General features: G+C 34.2%; 2 protein-coding genes across 2 annotated transcripts; one reads left to right on the forward strand and one right to left on the reverse strand.

Moving 5' to 3' along the window:
* The first annotated feature begins 1,303 nt into the window (after nt 1-1,303).
* Nucleotides 1,304-10,574, forward strand: LOC111396772 (TBC1 domain family member 15). Its single transcript, XM_023023279.1, has 12 exons — nt 1,304-1,425; nt 1,689-1,785; nt 2,258-2,353; nt 3,282-3,385; nt 4,201-4,415; nt 6,777-6,899; nt 6,987-7,075; nt 8,224-8,329; nt 8,943-9,040; nt 9,324-9,590; nt 9,790-9,870; nt 10,235-10,574. The coding sequence occupies exons 1-12, from the start codon at nt 1,382-1,384 to the stop codon at nt 10,247-10,249; spliced, it is 1,335 nt and encodes a 444-aa protein (XP_022879047.1). The 5' UTR covers nt 1,304-1,381; the 3' UTR covers nt 10,250-10,574.
* Nucleotides 10,575-11,843: 1,269 nt separating this feature from the next.
* On the reverse strand, nt 11,844-17,431 carry LOC111396773 (succinate--CoA ligase [ADP-forming] subunit beta, mitochondrial). The gene is made up of 12 exons (XM_023023280.1): nt 17,175-17,431; nt 16,731-16,841; nt 16,446-16,557; nt 15,846-15,910; nt 14,609-14,686; nt 13,898-13,972; nt 13,644-13,796; nt 13,370-13,504; nt 13,084-13,248; nt 12,746-12,868; nt 12,307-12,378; nt 11,844-12,218 (listed from the first exon to the last, which is right to left on the reverse strand). The coding sequence occupies exons 1-12, from the start codon at nt 17,274-17,276 to the stop codon at nt 12,141-12,143; spliced, it is 1,269 nt and encodes a 422-aa protein (XP_022879048.1). The 5' UTR covers nt 17,277-17,431; the 3' UTR covers nt 11,844-12,140.
* Between the last annotated feature and the right edge of the window lie 2,549 nt (nt 17,432-19,980).

Raw genomic sequence — 19,980 nt, forward strand, 5'->3', positions numbered from 1 at the left:
TATAGAAAAGGGCATGAATATTATATATGGCCTCACCATTTCGGGTAATTACTCGGTTCACTGTGTGTAGGCAGAGGCAGGGTAACGACGATGGTGTAGTTTACAGTTTAATTTAGGGTTTGTGATGGACTTATAGATAACCCTGGCTAGGGCCTAGGGCTTTTGTTGGTTTAGATTATTGGGCTTTCACCTGGGCCCAATTATCTTTTGGATGGGTTTGAAATGGGCTTGGCCCTTTCAGTAGTATTTCTCTGTTTTCTCCTTGGTTATTTTCTTTTTCGTTTTTCAATTATTTTACATTGAGTTCTTGTTTGGCTGAGCTTTTGAATGCTTATAAGCAATAAATCACAAAGAACATATGCTTAAAAGTATGTAAGAGTCGCGAGTCTAAAAATTTGTGAATAAAAATAGAATTTAACCATATTATAAATAATTATAAACTTTGTCTAACATGCACGCATAATGTTATTTAATACTATTACTAATGTTTAATTTCAATCCAGGTGATAATGGGGATTCACTTGGGCTTGTCAAATGAGATGGTGATACATTTCAACTAATTTGACAAATCTAGGTGGATCTCATTGCCACCTAAAATGATATTAAGCATTAGTTATGTTACATATACAAAATTGGTTGACAAAATAATATTTATACAAATCATTTCAAAAACAGATTTTTAAATCATTTGAAATTAATTATCTAAATTTTGCCAACACTTATTTGTCAACCAAATTTGTAAACATATTTTGTACAAATATCACAATGCATTGAGCATTGATTCCGAGCCTATGTGAATTATGTAAAAAAGAGAGATGTTAATAGTTTACATGTAAAAGAGCTTCTCAAATTATTATTTCAAATTAAGGAGTACTTCATATGATTAAGTTAGGGGTCACCAGAAAAATAAGTCAGAGCTCGAATTGTGTGGACGGTAGTCAGGCCAAGAGCTCGATTGGTGTCCAAATTTCAAGCTCACTTTAATCCTTGGACTGCCGAGCCTCATAATCCCAATCGTGTCTACTAAATGCCTAGTACAAGTAGCATGGTCCTATTTCCTTTCCCCCCACGCAGCGGCACTAATTTTGGGCAGGAAAAATTCAAATTGGAAAGGCAGTAGCAAAATTAGAGCATGTTTGGGAGTGATTTTGAAAATTGATTTTTTGACCGTTAGAAAAAAAGTGAGGTCCATCTGTGAGAGAAGAAGTCAAATATGATAACTGAAATAATAAAATAACGGTCAAAAAATCAAATTTTTAGGTCAAAAAATACTCACAAACAAGCTGTTAATTTCCGTCAAACATTCCAATCATAAAACACACGAAATATGTTAGCCCGTCAGACCCGTTAAACCCTATTTTTAATCTTCCATATCACCTCGATGTTGACGAAGCAACATTGTGGACCATTTACACACAAGTACAGGTAAGATTATTATGTCTATATACGCATATTCATTATATAATTATGCATTTCTACATTAATGTTATTTTATTATTTTTTTTGGGGGATTTGTAATAAATATGTGATCTTAATTAAGATAGTTTTTTGTTCGATTGAAGAAGTTTGCTTATACAGATTGTTGAAATTGAATCTATAACAGCATCGGAATTTTAGTTTATTTATCATTTTTTAACTCTAGTGTTGTTTATTAACGGCAATTGCTAAAAATGATTTTGGGGTGACAGGATGTTTTTCAGCGCAGCTACCGAGGAGTTGGATTCGTATTTTCCTATTAAACCTGAATGCCAAGCTGATGTTCCGAAGACCCGCTTCAAAGCCAGGGTGTGTAAAATGTCACTCTGATTTTTCACTGTTGTTTATTTTTTGTCTCCCTATTTGGAATTTTGTTATATTAATTACATTTTCTCATATCATTTACCATTCCAGTAGCTTATCTCTGACGTGATGACTTATTTTTCGAGAACTAATCTTGAACTATTGACATAAGTTTGTCTAGATAAGTGAGAGAGCAGGAGCACGTTACCATATCCTGCAAAATGTGTGATGCGATTGGCAGTGCACATTTCTTTGCAAGTTTAATTTAGAAAATTTATTATCTTCTGTTTTTGAGGGTGAATTGCATAATGAATGCTAAAACTACCAGTTCTAGGACTTGTCCTCATTGATGTTATTTTATTTTATTATTTATTTATTTATTTATTTTAACCCTGTCTAATGTGCTTCTTCAGTTTTCCACTAATTCTAAAATGTGATCTTGACATGCTTATTCCCTTCTTTCACACTGTGTTGACAGGTAGGGAAAACTCTCAGTCCAAGAAGATGGCATGCCGCATTTTCTGAAGATGGTCATTTGGACATAGCGGGTGTTCTTAGAAGAATCCAGAGAGGGGTAAAGTTCAATTTTTGTTGTTTATTTTCATCTCCAAAGTTGTATAAAGTCAAAAACAATGTTTGCATGTTTAAAACAGTGCCTTATGAGTTAAATCTGATACAATATTGTTTTTCAACAAGCTACATAAGAAACTTCAAAAGGATTGCAAGTTGATATGCATTGCTTTACAGGTTTCTTTTGATTTGTAAGCATAGTAAAATGAGAGGGCGATTCCAATTGGAAAATGGAGTCAGGAAATCATATTTGCTAATGATAGTATTTCTAAATTGCTTGTCATTTTCAAGAACTCATCTTTTTTCCTTTGACTCTGATTGTTAGCTGGAAAGCAAGGTCAATGCCATTTACATTTTAGCAATAAATTTGCCTATTTGAAAAACAAGAACTGAATTACAAATCAACAGGTTGTGCCATTCACATTCATATTCTCCTAGCTTTATATCTGTGCACCATGGAAGATCTGGGTTCTCTGCATGAATTCACGTCAATGTTAAATCAGTTGATAGGGAAGTTGTAATTAATAGTAGTCAATGTAATAAGAGAATGACATTTATCATGAACGAGTCTGAAAAAATCATATCAAGAGAACTCTTTTGTATCTGAAAAGTTATCTGTGGAGAAAAAATTTGTTCCAAAATGCTGAATTTAAAATGTTCAGCTGTAGGTTAAAACCATATTCCAAGGAATTAAAAACGTGTGTCCAAATTTGTACTCCTCGCATAACCGATTAGTGAAGTACATTTGAGAGTGCATAACTTGACTTCGAATTGGATCTGCTTATGTGTGGTTTAGCTGGAATTTTACTTCACAGCAGAAATAATGTTCTTCTGCAATTTATGGAGTCTCCACATGATCATTTGCTTTTAAGATGAAATTTTAATTAGAGGAGCAAAGGTGCTAATGTTCATCTTTTGGCCATACACGTTAGGGCATTCATCCAACGATCAAAGGGGTGGTTTGGGAATTCTTGTTGGGTTGTTTTGATCCCAACAGTACATTTGAGGAAAGGAATGAGGTCAGACAAAAGCGGAGGTAATGTAAGCTATTTCAGAACTACATGCGCAGAACATTTATATGGATTGAGTTGCATTTCTTTGTACTAAGAAACAAATTTAAAATTAAAACTTGAATTGAGTCGAATTTTATTGAAAAGCATGACAGTTCCATTTTGATGTAATTCCCTTTCGATGTAAAAATAAATAAATAAATCTGTGAAATTATTTCACGTGGAGAATGTGTTTTTGTATTTTTTTGTTGTTTGGTCCATATTATGACTTTTCGACAGGTGGTGGGTAGAGGTTAGTGGCAAATGGCAATGCTTGGCTACGAATCCCAGAAACCTCCAAAAGGCTACTGTCCGTGTATTATACTCTTTTTTTGGAAACTTCAAAAATTACTGCTCGATCAATTCAAATTTTATGATCAATAATGTCATATTTACTTCAAGATGTTGTTTACAGAGATCACCTCTTTGCGTACCACTAATAATAAACTTGTTATGATCTTCAGTCCATACTTTTGTAGGGGCAGGATTTACTGACTGACATCCTGTGGTGGCACCTCTCAGTTGCCTTGAAATTAGATTACATTTTATAATCTCATATATAACTTGAACCAGTGAGACTGAGGCCACTTTTTCAACTAAATGAAATACTGACTTACAGTTCAGATATTCTTCAGTATCTTCACCATACTAGGATTTCTTGCTGGATAAATTCTTTGCATATAATTTTGAGCTTTTGTTCTTTTTTTTTAAAAGAATGACGAAAACTTGGATATGTATGGCTCATTTTCTGGGGTATTATGTTTAATTATTGCTAACTACGATTATCTTTCTACGCTCACAGGGAACAGTATGTCAAATGGAAAGATGAGTGTCAAAAATTGACATCTGTTGTTGGCAGTGGAAAGATAATCACCTCACCTATAATTTCTGATGATGGTCAACCAATTCAAGATCCTTCAAACAGTTGTAGTACCCCATATGATAATGGTGCTTTGTCAAGTGTTGTTACTTTGGACCAAAGAGTGATTCAGTGGAAACTTAGTTTGCATCAAATAGGTTTGTAGTTGGGCATAACTCAAACCCCCATGATAAACCAATAGTTATTTAGATTATTGCTGTGCCTACCTTTTTTTTCTTGCATTCTTTTGCATATTTGCTAGTTATGCAATGTGTTCAATTTTTATCCATGTTAGATTCTATAATCTACTTTCCAGTATTGTATTGATGATCTCATAACGTCTCTATGGTGTATTCTTCTTATGTCTAATGTTAATTCTGATTACTTTTATACCAAAAAATCTATGGCATGAGTTATGGAAAAAAAAAAAAAAAAAAGAAGAGAGAAAAATCGTTTTTGTGGTGGTAGAATAACAAATTTAGTGATTTTGAGCTGTTAATGATGATTACTGCAAAAAAAACATATTAGCTACAAGGTCACAAGGACGGGTAGAAGCTTGAAATATACTGCAATATTTTTTTAATCAAAGTAGCTAATATATTGAGGAATTTGAAGATAAATTAACTGAAAGATATGGCATATAGCTTTATTCTTTCAGGTTTGTGGAATATATATCCCAAAGGAAAAACATAGACTTGACTTCTCATATCATCATGGTGACTTTTGTAGACTACAGGTAATAATGCTAAGATTTGTGAGAGTGTTTCTACTCATCTTCATTTTTCTCGTTCCTTGAACTAATTAGAAGATGTTGGATAAAGTACATTTTATCACCACCTACAGGTCTTTTTTCTCCTTCTTCTCCTCATCGTACACTATTGACCAAATTTTCTTGCAGCATGTGCATCTTCTGAGAATGTGGATCATTCTTGAATTATCTTGAAACATATCTCCCGGATAGCCTTGGGAAAATCCTTCTATTTTATAAAATTCCTTGAAGTTGAGCGCTTGAGAATTTGGATTCATGGAAAGGCATCTATTAAGCCAAATATCAGTTGTACATTTAGTCTAAGAGAATGACTCATCAGTATGTCGTTCGTCATCTTGTCCTCATCATCCTTATGGTCAAAAGTTTGTATTGTTGGATTAGTAAAATCCTAGCAAATACCTTCTTATGGAGATTATTGTACTCATATTTTATCCATCTTTTGTTTTTACAGAAATTCAATCGACCAAATTCCAATTGGTGTTGCTTGGGTATCAAGTCAGATGAGTGTGTTACATTTAAGGCTTAAATGTGCTATGAGTCTATTACATTCTTTTCTTTAATGATTTGCCACAAAATTTAAGGAAAAGCTAAAAGAGGTGGAATAGCATTAGTTATGGAGACTCTGTCCTTTTTCAAGTGTTATATCATACCCCCTCTGTCACGAAAACGGCCTTAGAGACTTTTGCTGGTCAGGTTGTTCATTTTAGGTATCAAATTTTCTATTGACAAATTTAACAATTTTAGCAAACGAAATTATAAAATTTTAGTGGCTTGTTCAAATTCCTTTACGTTCATTTTTTCTATTCTAAGTGATTTTTTGATGTGAAAAAAAGGTCATTTTTACTAGATAAAGTCAAGGAGGCCTTGAGGTTATTGCTCAAGGAATTATGATCTCTGATGCTCGGACTCTTAGAAATGGTGAAGGCGCTAGATTTCTCCTCCTCCTTTTTCCTTCTTTTTTCTTTCCCTTTTCTTATTTTTTTTCTTTTTTCCATCAGTGGTTTAGAATTTTATTTGTATAAAATGAAAATGAGTTTCATATAGTGCTACTTAGTACTCCACTAAGTTCAAATTTCAATCAAATTCCTCATTTTCTATTTTATATAATATTTAGTAATTGACTTCCCATAATTAAAAACTATACCTCGAAATTCTATTTTATATGTCTTAACCTCTTATTCAATATTCATTTCTTTCTTTGTGAACAATTGATTTTGATTTATTCAAAATAACATTTTGGGTTAGTAAAAAAATTGAAACTGGAAAGACGTACCCATATACCCGTATTCGAAATTTGGACTCTTTCTAGCCATGTCTCCATATCCTAAATTTAGAAAATAAAAGATCTGATACTTAGATACGTATCCGTACCCGTACCCGTATTCGAGTACGAGCATCATAGATTTCAGGTTGGCTCAGAAAGTTGAGAGTACAACTTTATCTAATCTCGTCCATGCTTAGTAGGATAGAACGGCGAGTATAAAAGAAGAATTGTGGAATTGCTTTTAAATCCTCTCATATACAATATTGATTAGGTTTTCTTTACATCAGATAATCGAAAAAAAGCATGATGTTGGCGACAAGATGAAATTTTGAATCCGAAAATAAGTTTATTTAGGAATTCCATGAGTTAAAAGCTTAAAATGATTATTTGAAATCTTTTTTTTCCCCTCTCTTTAATCAATTTAAGTACGTAGAGATGTACATAAAATATTAATTCTGACCATAAATGATGAAATTCATGCTTTAGGTCTCGATGTTGTTCGCACTGATCGTGCTCTTGTATTTTATGAGAATGAAGCTAATCAGGCAAAGCTCTGGGATGTTCTCGCTGTCTATGTTTGGATGGACAATGATATTGGGTATGTTCAAGGTAAATTACCCGTGTTAACACATTCTTCCACTATGGTTTTAGAGACATCCTACTGCTTCTTTTAAATTTGTTTTATTCCTTGACTAGGAATGAATGACATATGCTCTCCGATGGTTATTCTTCTTGAACATGAAGCTGATGCCTTCTGGTGCTTTGAGCGTGCAATGCGTAGACTGGTGAGATTATGCTGTCCATGGTAAAATATGCATGCATATACTCTGTTATTGTTATCAAATTTTTATTTGTATGGTAGCTATGTCACCCTAGAGTAAATTTTTGTTAACACATCTATTTGACTACGCTAAGAAATAATTAAAACATGACTTCACTCTTATGTTCACCTTGCTATCTAAGAAATAATTTAAACATGACTTCACTCTTATGTACACCTCATTATCACTTTCACTTCTTTTGATGTTGGATCATCGTTTTTCAATTGTCAAAAGTGCAGAGAACACACGAAAAACGTAAAATTGTTACAGTCGTGTGTGGTAATCCATGGTCTCTTACCCGTTTTTGCCTTGTTATTTTTTCTTTGGGTGGGGGACCTAGTGCTTGTGCAATATCGTTGTTTGTCTTGGTAACTTGAAAAATTTGAAGTCCAAAGCAATGCTTTTTACCTAATCATTTGACAAGATATTAGTCTATTTGTTGAGCAGTTGTAATTAAATCTCAATGAATAGTAGAATGGTTTGAGTGATGGTGAATGATACACGTGTTTATCCTAAAGACTCAACACTGCAGCATCTCTAAATAGTTTCCAGCTGAATTTTTCTTTTCCTGATAAATAGGAGTGCTGAACTGCAGCTTAAAAGCTTCCACATTTAGTTACTTGTTACACCGCTGAGTTATCTTGTGGAGTAAATGACTGTCTGAATTTCCTTTAATAATTATTTCGAAGAGTTCTCATTACTAGTAAGAGTGGTGTTTTTTTAATTAATACCAACTTGAATATATCTATTAATAACTTAGCCTTTAAAAAGAGATCAGGTTTTGCTAAATTTAATATTTTCTACCCAGAGATTCATCCCATTAGACCTTGTTTTATATGATGAAACTAAGCCCCTGTTTGGCCCCCACTTTGTGGAAAAATTAATGGGTGGAATAGTGTTTTTTTGAAAAATGAATGGTTGAAAAAAAAGGAAAAGTTTTCGATTTACGTGTAATATTATTTTATGGAAGATTGTGTGGTTAAAAATAGGAGAGAGAAAAATGAAATGTAATGGAATGAAAATTAATGGGGGCCAAATGGGGGCTAAGATTCATGCTGCATATGTTTTGCTTCTCTTGGATTTTTGACAAATTTTCCATTTTGTTCGTGAAGAGGGAAAATTTCAGGAGCAATGCGAGTTCAATGGGAGTGCAAACTCAGCTAGGTACCCTAGCACAAATTATCAAAGCTATTGATCCCAAGCTCCATCAGCACCTTGGTATGTGCTGCTGTCTTAGATAGAAGTTCTCATTCTCTGTGCCTTCTGGTAGCATTTTTATTAGACTTCAAAGTAGCACGGTTAATTTTTCTTTTAGAGTGAAGATGAATCTGTGGTTATTTCTTAACTAATTGAGTTAACATGTATAAATTGATTGCCAAAGTCAGATGCGTTCAAGTTAATGATTGTCCAGCAGCACTAGATAAATAATCGGTTTAACTTTTTAGTTCACCAATGTACCCTGGTAACATTGAGTGGCTTAGATCCTTTGAAAATTCCATGAAGTTGATGATTCAAATATCTATATGTACATTTAGTATCTTGAATGATTTTTGGATATGTTCGTTCCCCTCTCCAGACTAGAGTTAAAAAGTGGCAACATATAAACCCTGTTTGAGTCCCATTAGAACTCAATTTTCCTCTAACTTATTTTCAACCACACATTTTCTCAATAAAATAATTTTTCGCATGAACCTAAAATTTTTCCCTATTTTTTAACCACACATTCTCCAAAAAAATCATTATTATAAAATGTATTTTTCAAAACAATGGGACTCAAACAAACCCATAGAAACATGGAATGAAATGACCAGTCTTCGTTTCCATTTGACAGAGGAGCTAGATGGCGGAGAATATTTGTTTGCAATTCGTATGCTGATGGTGCTATTCCGGAGAGAGTTCTCATTTGTTGATGGATTGTATCTCTGGGAGGTAAAAGAGCAATGATTCCAACTGGTTTTTATGGTTTCATGTTTTATTTTTTAATTTAATTTAATTTTTTGTGTGTGTGTGTGGGTTGCCGATCTGTATGGATTCTTTTTCTTTGGAAACCCATTGGATAATGGAGCTCCAGAGAGAAATTCATCTTTTGTTTTATTTCTATTTTATATTATTATTGTTGCTTATGCAGTTCTATCATTGAGGTAAGGTTTGACTCTTCATATACCATAAAATCATTTTACTAAATGCTATTTTGCATAACATTTTGAATCAGGTCATGTGGGCCATGGAGTACAATCCAAACATCTATTCGTTGTATGAAGAGTCGAGTGATCCAAATTCTTCTCGAACCAACAAAAATGACGAAGCTAAAGTAAACAGAAAGATGCTCAAGCAGTATGGAAAATTTGAGAGGAAAAATGTGCAAACTGGATGGAAAGACCAAAGAGGCGCTCTTGCTGTTTTCCTTGCTGCTAGTGTTCTTGAGACCAAGAATAAGCGACTTCTGAAAGAGGCTCAAGGGCTGGACGATGTCGTCCAGGTACTTGTCCTTGCCTGTAGTATTATTATTATCAGTTAAAGGCATGTTCGGTACAAAGTATTGGATAATTGTGCCTATATTTATCTAGTATGGTTGAGTCGAACATACTGAACTTATCATTAGTGTATCTTGAAATATTGGATATCCATCTTTTAACTTTACAAATGTTTCCTCTCACTAATATTGGAAATAAATGTAGATTTTGGGTGAAATCACTGGAAACTTGGATGCCAAAAAGGCATTGCACGAGGCATTGAAAATTCACAAGAAGTATTTGAAAGTAAGGCTTTACCTACTTCCCAGTTAGTACTTTTGGGTTGAGTCGAACATACTGAACTTATCATTAGTGTATCTTGAAATATTGGATATCCATCTTTTAACTTTACAAATGTTTCCTCTTACTAATATTGGAAATAAATGTAGATTTTGGGTGAAATCACTGGAAACTTGGATGCCAAAAAGGCATTGCACGAGGCATTGAAAATTCACAAGAAGTATTTGAAAGTAAGGCTTTACCTACTTCCCAGTTAGTACTTTTACAATTTCCTTTATTTTTAAGCCTAGGTCTCGCCCTCTATCCCCACCCCGATGTCATCCAGACGATCTTTTCTTTTGGACGTCTTATTGCAAACTGTCGAATGCAGGCAAAGAAACCATAATAACCACGAAGCCAACAAGGGAGCAAGAATTTCGTAAGAAGTTTTTGGCGTTTGTTTTTACCTAATTTTGCTGAGTGAGTGACAGCAATTCGTTGCTTCGGGTTCCTATTAACTCCCATTGTCTTGTGATAAAAGTGCTAAATTTGTTTGTATATAAGATTTTGTGTTGAGAGTTGAAGCATGAGCTCAGTGCATTGTACAATAGCTGTTCGTAAAAGAAAGGCCTCACTTATTGGGCCCCCATTATAGACATGTAAAATGAACTAATATGCAATTTTGATTGCTTTAAATTGTTCTTTTTTTGTAAAATTTGGCAGGGTTCATTCAAGAACTGATCACATTTAGGGTATGTTTAGTCTTTGTTTGGTGCTCATTTCTTAATTTTTTTTTTCAAATTAATTTTCAACCACAATTTTAAAGAGATTCACAACTTTTATCGTTTTTAAGTACAGATTTCATAATCTTTTATCAAAATTTATTAAATATTTGATTTCTAGCAAAATTAAACATGTGCTTAATGTGTAATACTCAACGACATTAGCTATAACAAAAAAGCGTGGAGGCCAAATAAAACACAAATGGAAAAAGTTTTTGTTAATTTGGTAAATATTATCGTTTCATTTATTTCATTGAATATTAAGCTCTCCTTTGATAGGGATTAAAATTATATTTTCAGTAAATTTTGATAAAAGTTGATTAATTATGTGGTTGAAAAATTGTGAATCTCATAAAAAATGAAATTAAAATTAAGCATTGATTTTAATTTAAAGTTTTGGATTATAATTTACACCAATGCTAAAGTGACGGAGTTGGGGACAAGTATATAAATGCATCTCAGCCCTTGATTTAAAATGCATCAATCCAAATCAAGGACTGAGATGCATCTGTTTATATACCCTATCACCAATCTTGTTAGTCTAGTAGAGCTCTATAGTTCAACCAAACGGAGGCTAAATCTTGTTACATTTTGTTTAGTCGGTGAGGGAAATCACCATGCGACGTTTATTATGTAGTTTTGACAATTCATGAATCAATGAATGTTTTCGCTTGTTTTAACAACTAGTGTAGACCGTAGCATTATCGAACTAACGGAATGTCAAAGTCAGGCATGAATCTCTATTTAGAAAATCTGAAAATGTATGACAGTAATTGTTTAGGTTAAACATCAAAATATAATCCCATATATAAAAATATGAGCTATTTATTTGACAATATTGATCTTTTAAAATGAAACTCTATATCTTAATAGTAACATGGTATAACAAATGGATTTTACATTCGACGAGATGAGTGGATCAGTAGGAAAGTTAAATAGCAATTGACATAATTAACACATTATTTGCGCCTTTAATTACTTGAAAAATAGAGAAGAATTAGTAATTTTATTTTACAATGCCACCAATGTAAAACTACAAGATATATCCAATAATTCAAATTAGACACGATGAAGGAATGAAAGTATCAAGACTGATCTCCTGCCCATAATGGAAGATATTTTGCCCACCGATGATCTTGCCACCTCACTAGTGGACAAGTCATCAATCCTATGAAAGATATATAGCAATGAATAGTCAAACTATAAATATGCTTCATATGAGAGAAAAATGATATAATTTGATATTAAGGATCAGGACTGAACAACACGTAGAACTCACAGGTTAACTGATAATACTAAAAACTCGAATAAAGAAAAACTTAATGTTCACTTCCTTTATTACAATCGAGATTGATTAAAAGCTTCGCCAGACATCAATGGAGACAACAGATTTGTTTTTGGTTGAATGCCTTCTCAAGATGATGAATAAGTATACATAAGATTTAACCTCAAAAAACCATAGAGAAAAAATAGTATGCTCAAACAATTTAGAGAAACATAGACAACGAGATTCTCTTAACTTGCCGATGCTTTAACCGCTTTCTCAGCTGCATCGTCCAGATCTTCAGCAGTAATTAACTTCATGCCACTTTCCTGTTAACGCAACATCAATTGTAAAAATAATGGTGTATTAAGCTTCGTGCTCATTCAAAATTAGCTCGAGATTTGAGTTTATATTCACCTTCAGAATTCTCTTTCCCTGGTCAACATTGGTTCCTTCAAGACGAACAACTACAGGAACTTTTAGTTGAACCTTGAAAGGAAACCCAAAATAGTTAGAATTATGCACTGACTCCCTTAAAAAGCGGGTTAATGAAATTCAATACGACTCTGACAACTCCATCGGTTGATAAATTTTGTACGAACTCAGCAAATCAAATATTGTATTCTTTCTTTCTTTTGGAGTTAAAAATTTCTGGGGTAAATATGACATCCAATAAAAGAGAAGGGCAAAAGATGGGATGACACAATAATTAAGATTTAATGATCAAGAGAAAGGCTAAACATGAAAGCAATGAAGGGAGGCATTTAACTGTCAGATGGAATTTGAAATGAAAAGGTCAGACTCTACAAGAGTATTTTACATGTACATGAAGTCATAAACCAATGCAAGTCTTCACCTGTTTAGCAGCATTGACAATTCCACTGGCTATTACATCACACTTCATTATTCCTCCAAAAATGTTTACCAATATAGCCTTCACCTTCTCATCTGATGTCAAAATATTGAAAGCCTCCACAACCTGTTAAAAGCAATTAAAATAATCCAATTTGAAACTTCAAATAATAAACAAAGATTTCTGTTCAACTAGCTATTTCTCAAACAACTGAAAACTCGTTTATTAGTTAACTAGAATCGGCCGAGGAAAATATACAAGTTAACCCACATGTATGCTTGATACCAATTCAAAGCAAAATAAACAGAGATGTTTTGCAGGAGAAAGAAAATCGGAGGAACCTGGTTTTCAGAAGCATTTCCACCAACATCAAGAAAATTAGCAGGAGTTCCTCCATGTAGCTTAATAATATCCATGGTAGCCATAGCCAATCCAGCACCATTAACCATACAACCAATTTCTCCATCTAAACCAATGTAGTTCAGGTCAGCTTTTGCTGCAGCAACCTGACCATTTATTGACAAGTAAAGTTCAATAACAAGGTTTATAGGCATCTTGAATGCTGTGAGCATGCATAAAATACTATACCAAGGTTCATTCATAGACAAAATAAATCATGGAAAATACCTCACGAGGATCCTCTTGTGTTGGATCTCGAAGTGCAAATATTTCTTTCTGACGGAAGGCAGCATTATCATCAAAGTTCAGTTTCGCATCGGCAGCTACCAACTGTTTATCAGAAGTCTCGGCTATGGGATTGATCTGCCCAAAAAATTGTTGTTCCATTTGAGACATAAAACCGGAGTTATAAAAGCTTATGCCCTTTATAGACCTAGAGAATATAAAGAAATCAACAAAATAAAGGAAACCTTTCTGAGAGAATGCAAATTAGATTTCTTACTTCCAACATTGTGCAGTCACATTTGCAGAAAAGATCGTATAACTTCTTCACTTGTTCAATTGAAGCATTTCTGTCAGCCACCTTGGGAGACAAACCATCAACCACCTTGGCAGCATCCTCATCAGTGATTCCTGTGAAAACATCAATAGGTACCTGGCCAAAGAACAGAGTTCTAATTAGTAAAAAGTAATCACAGCCAAAAAGCAAAATTTCCACAGCCAGCCAGCACTCAAAGTAAAGTTGGAGAGAGCAACCTTAATGATCAACTCCGGATGTTTCTCAGCAAGATCTTCAATACTGGTTCCTCCCTTTTTACAGGCAATAATAAGCTGCAGAAATGACAACACCCATACAATAATTAGCATCCTAATATATTTTTTCGGGTCAATAGAATCTTCAAATAAATCCCACACTGCGAGTAAGAATAGTCAAATTATCCCTAAATAAATAAATAAATTTCAGTTGATTATAAATACATAACACGACATGAAATTTCAAATACATTTTCTTTTTACGTTGCGTCAATTACATCCTGAAACTCATAAAATGTCCATCTAAGCAAAGCACTCCTGAAAAGCAAATGCTATATGAAGGTTAGATGAGAAAAATTAGTTGGAAACTAGATCAATTTTAATGAGATAGAGATACCATGAGATTCATCTACAGCTACTCAATGAGAACACTAAGACAGACGCATTCAGGATAGTCAATAGATGACAAAATTAACAAAGGATTCTCGGCAAATAACACACATCTCTGAGTATAAAAGTTGTGGGTCCCATGAAATGTGAGGTTGAAAATGAGTATGGAGAAAAATGAGTTTTAAGAAATGGGGATCATACAGGGGCATAATCTGTATAAACCCAGTACTAAAGCAATAAAGTGCAAGACATTAGCACATTTTGAGCAGCTTCACTGGTTGTAAACAGTGACAATTAGGTAGTCCACAATTTTTGGGAACTTACAGGACCAGCACTTTTACGATCAAGAGTGATGGCAAAGTACATCTCATTCACAAGGGACAACTTTTCACACAAGTAAACCTGCAAGAAAAGTTACATGTGATGACTTTAGTATAGTATCTCACTAGGGCAAAATAAAGAACTGAAACTTTTAAATCCAGAAAAAGTGCATTAGACTTAACTAGGGATGTAAATGGAGTATGATCAAACTATTGATTATCTTCAAATACTTGTATTAATAAGTGGGCATGTATGACTTCCGTGTCCAAGTAAAAGTATAGAGGCGATCATAATCATGCAAACTGTTGATGGCAAATGAGCCATATACTCAATGGCTACAAATAATAAGCCACAAAGTCCCAATTAATTTGCAAAAACAAATAGGAATACATAAAGTGAAGCACAGAACAAACAAACTAGAAAAAGTTGTGATGTTTAAATAAATCAAGTTTGCGATCATGGTTTTGAGGCAAAAATGAGATAGAAATTGCAAGAATTTCTACTACTACTACTCCAACCATAAACCCTGCTACATACAAATTCCTCTAAACCTTCAATATCCAAACTTGAAAACCTTTTATATCCTCTGCTCACCAGTTGGGTTGAAACCTAGATACATACTGGAAACTGGTAGGTCCAATCTCATTTCATTAACAAAATCAGAGTCCCATTCACACCATGTTTAGTCCAAAACCAGATTGTTCAAGCTGGTCATCAAAACACAAAACATCTCAACATGCTATTCACAACTCCTCTGGCTAAAATTAAGAAGTGTTTATATTGTTGCAACAACGAAAACAGACCAATCCAAATATGTTCCTGATGTAATATTTCATCTTTAGGTGGCATTTTAGAGATTGGCAGGTTACATGATTATACAAACACCTCTATCTATCTATCTATCTATCTATATAACTATGTGTATGTATATGTTTTTTACAGTTCTCAGAAGATCAAAAAAAGTTCATACCGTGTATGATTGTATATATGAAAAAGTCGGGTTTAGTTCTTAGGAAATGAAATTTTGCAAGACATCATTGCTTCACAATGTTTATCCCAGTCATGCTACTACAGATAATAAGCAACAGCACCAAAAGTTCCTCAACAACTAGAGATGACAGAAAGTATGTATGTTTGACAAAATATGCCCCCTGACATTATACTTGCGCATGTCAATTGAGGATATGAGCATGCACTTATAAAAATTTGTAATATACAGAATAAGTAATCAATGCCAAACCTTGCTAACAATTTTTCCTTGGGGCCCAGTTTGCTTGGTGACAAGTATCTGGCCTAGCATTTTCCCTGCCACAACGTATAAAAATCTTCAAAAGTTAGTTCCATAATATGCATAATTTACTTCAAACAAAATAATACTTTATTACAGTCAAACTACAGCTGCTTCTGAGCAGAAACATCTTTTCTACCATTCTTGTAACTTTCTGACAGAAGCTATAAGGTTTATATTCACTGACAAGATGAACTAACAGTATCACTGGATAAATGAATCCATTAGCTGTTTATCACACAAGCATGTCAGCCCACCCACAAACCTAACCAAACCTCAAGCAGGAAAGCACCATGGGAAGAGAATATGGCCATGAAAGCAGTAGTTGCATGGCCCAGTAATCAAAACTTCTGTAGGTAAACAGATGATGAAATGTTTTATCTGTTTCTTTTTGGTTTCTCAATGGAAGATATATGAACAGTTAACCCATATCCTAGGAGAATCAAGTTAGAGATGGCCAGAAGTTAACTCATCCCTAAGTGGATACGTAAAACACAAATTATAGTGCTTCCATGAAACCCTTGTGAAAATGCAAGAGATTGTCCGTCATACCAGCTACATCTACAGCCTGGTCAGTCTTCACAATGTGAACTCCACCCTGGAAACCATTCTTGAATGTTCCCAAGCCTCGGCCACCGGCAAGGACCTGGGACTTCACCACCACCTGCATCACTTATGATTTAAGTATATTCTCGTCAAAACAATTACTATTAGCAATTGCAAGACCAAAGGTAAACCATAGAAAGTCCAAGTAATATTATATCCATAACTACCCAACAACTTTCTAAGCGTCCTCAACCTACAAAGAGTTAAAAATCGAAACTTTGCCTGAATTACCTCACTCTGGTTGGGGAACACATCACGAATTGCCTTTTTTACTTCATCAATAGACCCAGCTGCCACGCCTTTTGGAACATTGATTCCATGTTTGCTCATCAAGTCCGCTCCCTGATATGAAGAAAAGTATATGCACATTAATCATTTCGATACAGTGCACAAAATACACTGGCAGAAATGCCAAGATCGTTGATCGAGAATTGGGATTAACTATAGCTCTTTTATCCATAATTCCATCTGTTCACCTTGTATCAGCAAAATCGCCAAACCAATCGCACCAAAATTTTTAAGTCTAATGATCTTTTCTCAAGCACAGATCAAGCATATTTTATATCCCAAGACGAAATACGACAAATAAATTCGTAAACACACACACACACACACACTCTTCTGAACGAGTGAGTGTGTGTGAGGAGTAGAGAGCGAGAGTCCAAGAGGCGGTACCTGATACTCGTGGATGTTGAGCCGGCGAAGCTGTTGTTGCTGCCATTTCCCGGCTACGGAGAGCGAGCGACCAGCGAGTTTTCCCAACAATCCTCTCACCATTTTCCGGCAACTTTTCAGATCCTTCTGAAGTGTAAATGGAGACTCGAAAAATAATTTGCAAATAAATGGAATCGCAACCCTAAAATGCGAGCGATAGATTAACGAAAGCGCGGACCCTAATACTATAATATTCTCCGTTGTTTCTTTCTCGCCCTTCTAATTTTCTAGTTTTTCTTTTCCTAAATTCAAAAATATATAAATTTTTAGAGAAAATTGCAGCCGAAGTACCAAATCTTTAGTTTATTAGCAGACTTTGTCCAAACCTTTGGTTTGTGCCACCGTAAGTACCAAACTTTTAAAAAATATGCAGTTCAAATCCAAAATGACGGTTTCCATCTGTTTGACCCCAAAATCAGTCAGTTGACCCCAAAAATTAAAAATCTGATTATTTTTCTCAAATACAGCAAGGGCAATTTGGACATATCACATTTTCCCTATTAAATTAAAAATTAAAAAAGCAAAAAGAAAAACCATAACCCCCCACCCCATCTCCTTCTTCCCCAATTGGATGATTACCCATGACCTTTACCAGTAGAATAATGGCACAATTGGATGATTACCCATGACCTTTCCATCACCAATTAAAGTTTGGATAGTCGAATTGAACAATTGGAGCAACGTAGAAACATCAAATTCCCTAGAACTGAAGTTATCGCACACAGCCCTAATTGCACCCATGAATTTGCTCAATTTTGGACCAAATTGGACTTGACCCATGGCTGGGCAAGGTGCACCAGGTGGAGAGGAGGTTAGCCATGGTGGTCTGCGCTCATGGGTCTACCGGACGACACCGAAATCTGAGATTTTCGGACCTTGTTGCACAGGCTACGCGATCGCGACTAGCGATTTTGTTGTTGTTAATTCCATGTGTTTTTGTACTGTTTGGAATTGATTAGGACAATTGTTGGAGTTAGATTTGGGTGGGCAATCGACCTGTATTGGGTTCCGATCAAGAAGATGACCGGAGGTGGTGATTCAGGCAGTTTCATCAGCTGACTTTGTTGATTAATTGCGACTGAATCCACTGATTTTATTGGGAGATGATTGGTGTTAATTGAAGAGGAGGTCAAGGGCTTTCCGATGGTACCAATATTCGATGGTCGGAAGTCATCGGAATTATGCTCCAACTGTGAGGGGGTTGGGGAAGAAGGGGATGGGGTGGGGTGGGGGGGTTTGGGGAATATTCACGATGGCACAAATCAAAGGTTTGGGTAAAATCTGCTAATAAACGAAAGGTTTGGTACTTCGGTTGCAATTTTCCCAAATTTTTATAATTCAAAGTTTTGTTTTATCAATTTCTGTCCTCTGTAAAAATCACTAAATTACCGAAATTACAAATATATTACATTTTGAATACTTGTACGATTGCACCCATCTCGTGAAGAGTATTGAGTTTTATGAAATAAATGAATGATAAGTACGAGATTATGAAAATTAGCCATGTAGTGTCACTCCATCTATTTTTCGGCAAATGTTCGGTAGCCATGTAAAAAATTATGAATTGGTATAAATGAGTGTGCCCAAGTGATTATTAGTTGTGGATTGTAAGAAATATATAATTAGAATTAATATTTAATTTTCAAAAGTAACTTATAGGTGCGTTTATAAAAACAAAAAAAGGTTTAGTGCCAAAAGTGAAATATCCATAAAACCTTTTAATTAATTAATTAATTTATTTTGTGTGTGTGTGTAGAATATACTTATAAGTTACTTTTGAAAATCAAATATTAATTTTAATTGTACGTTTCTTACAATTCACAACTAATAATCACTTATGCACCACTCATTTGTACAAATTCTTTACCAAAGTTTCTATATATTAATCGCAATTTTTAAAATGTATTCATTAATTTCTGTATTTTTTTTTTGAAAAATTGTCAATTTTAATTTTAATGTTCAGAGAATTTGGGTGCAACTCATACAAGAATTAATAAAATCAAATGTACATGACAAACTATTGGTCGTGGAATAACTAACAAAACGTAAAGTACATCTTTTAAAGTCGAAACTAAAAAATTTAGACTGTAAACAAAAAATTTAGCAGCAGGTAGAATTTGACCAAAATAATAGCTCGTATTAATATTTTCAAATCTTGCTTGTTTTTCACCTTTTCATTTTTTTTTTTGACTTTTCAACACTATTATCTAATTCTTGAAAAAATTTCTTTTTCTAAGCCTATGTTTGATTCGGATTAAAATATGGTTTTAATTTAAATTAAAGTCAAAATCAAATAATCAATATTAACCATATCTTTTATATGTCACATAAATTTTTAATCACACATTTCAAAAATTTCTATCAAAATGTATCAAAAATCTCATTTTAATCTCCACCAAACGTTCTCTAAATTTGGTTTTCTCACAAAGTTAAGGGCATGAGCAGATTGACTCAATGCTCCAAAAGATGAGTAGAAAATTTTTTGACCCAACTTGTCGAAAAAATTTCATCAACAAATTTGCGTCTTGCTAGTGTTTGGGCAATTTTTTTTCGTCCAAAACCTATCCAGCTTAATGTAAATAAATGCAGCTAAGTGTCCTCCGGGGCATAGTCCAGTGATGCAAATGATAGGAGTATGGTTATCTCATGCCTTGCTAGCAGTCGCAGTGTGGGGGTTCGATTCCTGAAACATGGAATTTGACTCCTTGTAGGCGCAGTGTACAGATAGCTCTTGTTCCCTGACCTGTTGGGACACATTCAGCGATTT

The sequence above is a fragment of the Olea europaea genome, chromosome 7 (assembly GCF_002742605.1).
Source record: "Olea europaea var. sylvestris chromosome 7, O_europaea_v1, whole genome shotgun sequence".
NCBI lineage: Eukaryota > Viridiplantae > Streptophyta > Magnoliopsida > Lamiales > Oleaceae > Olea > Olea europaea.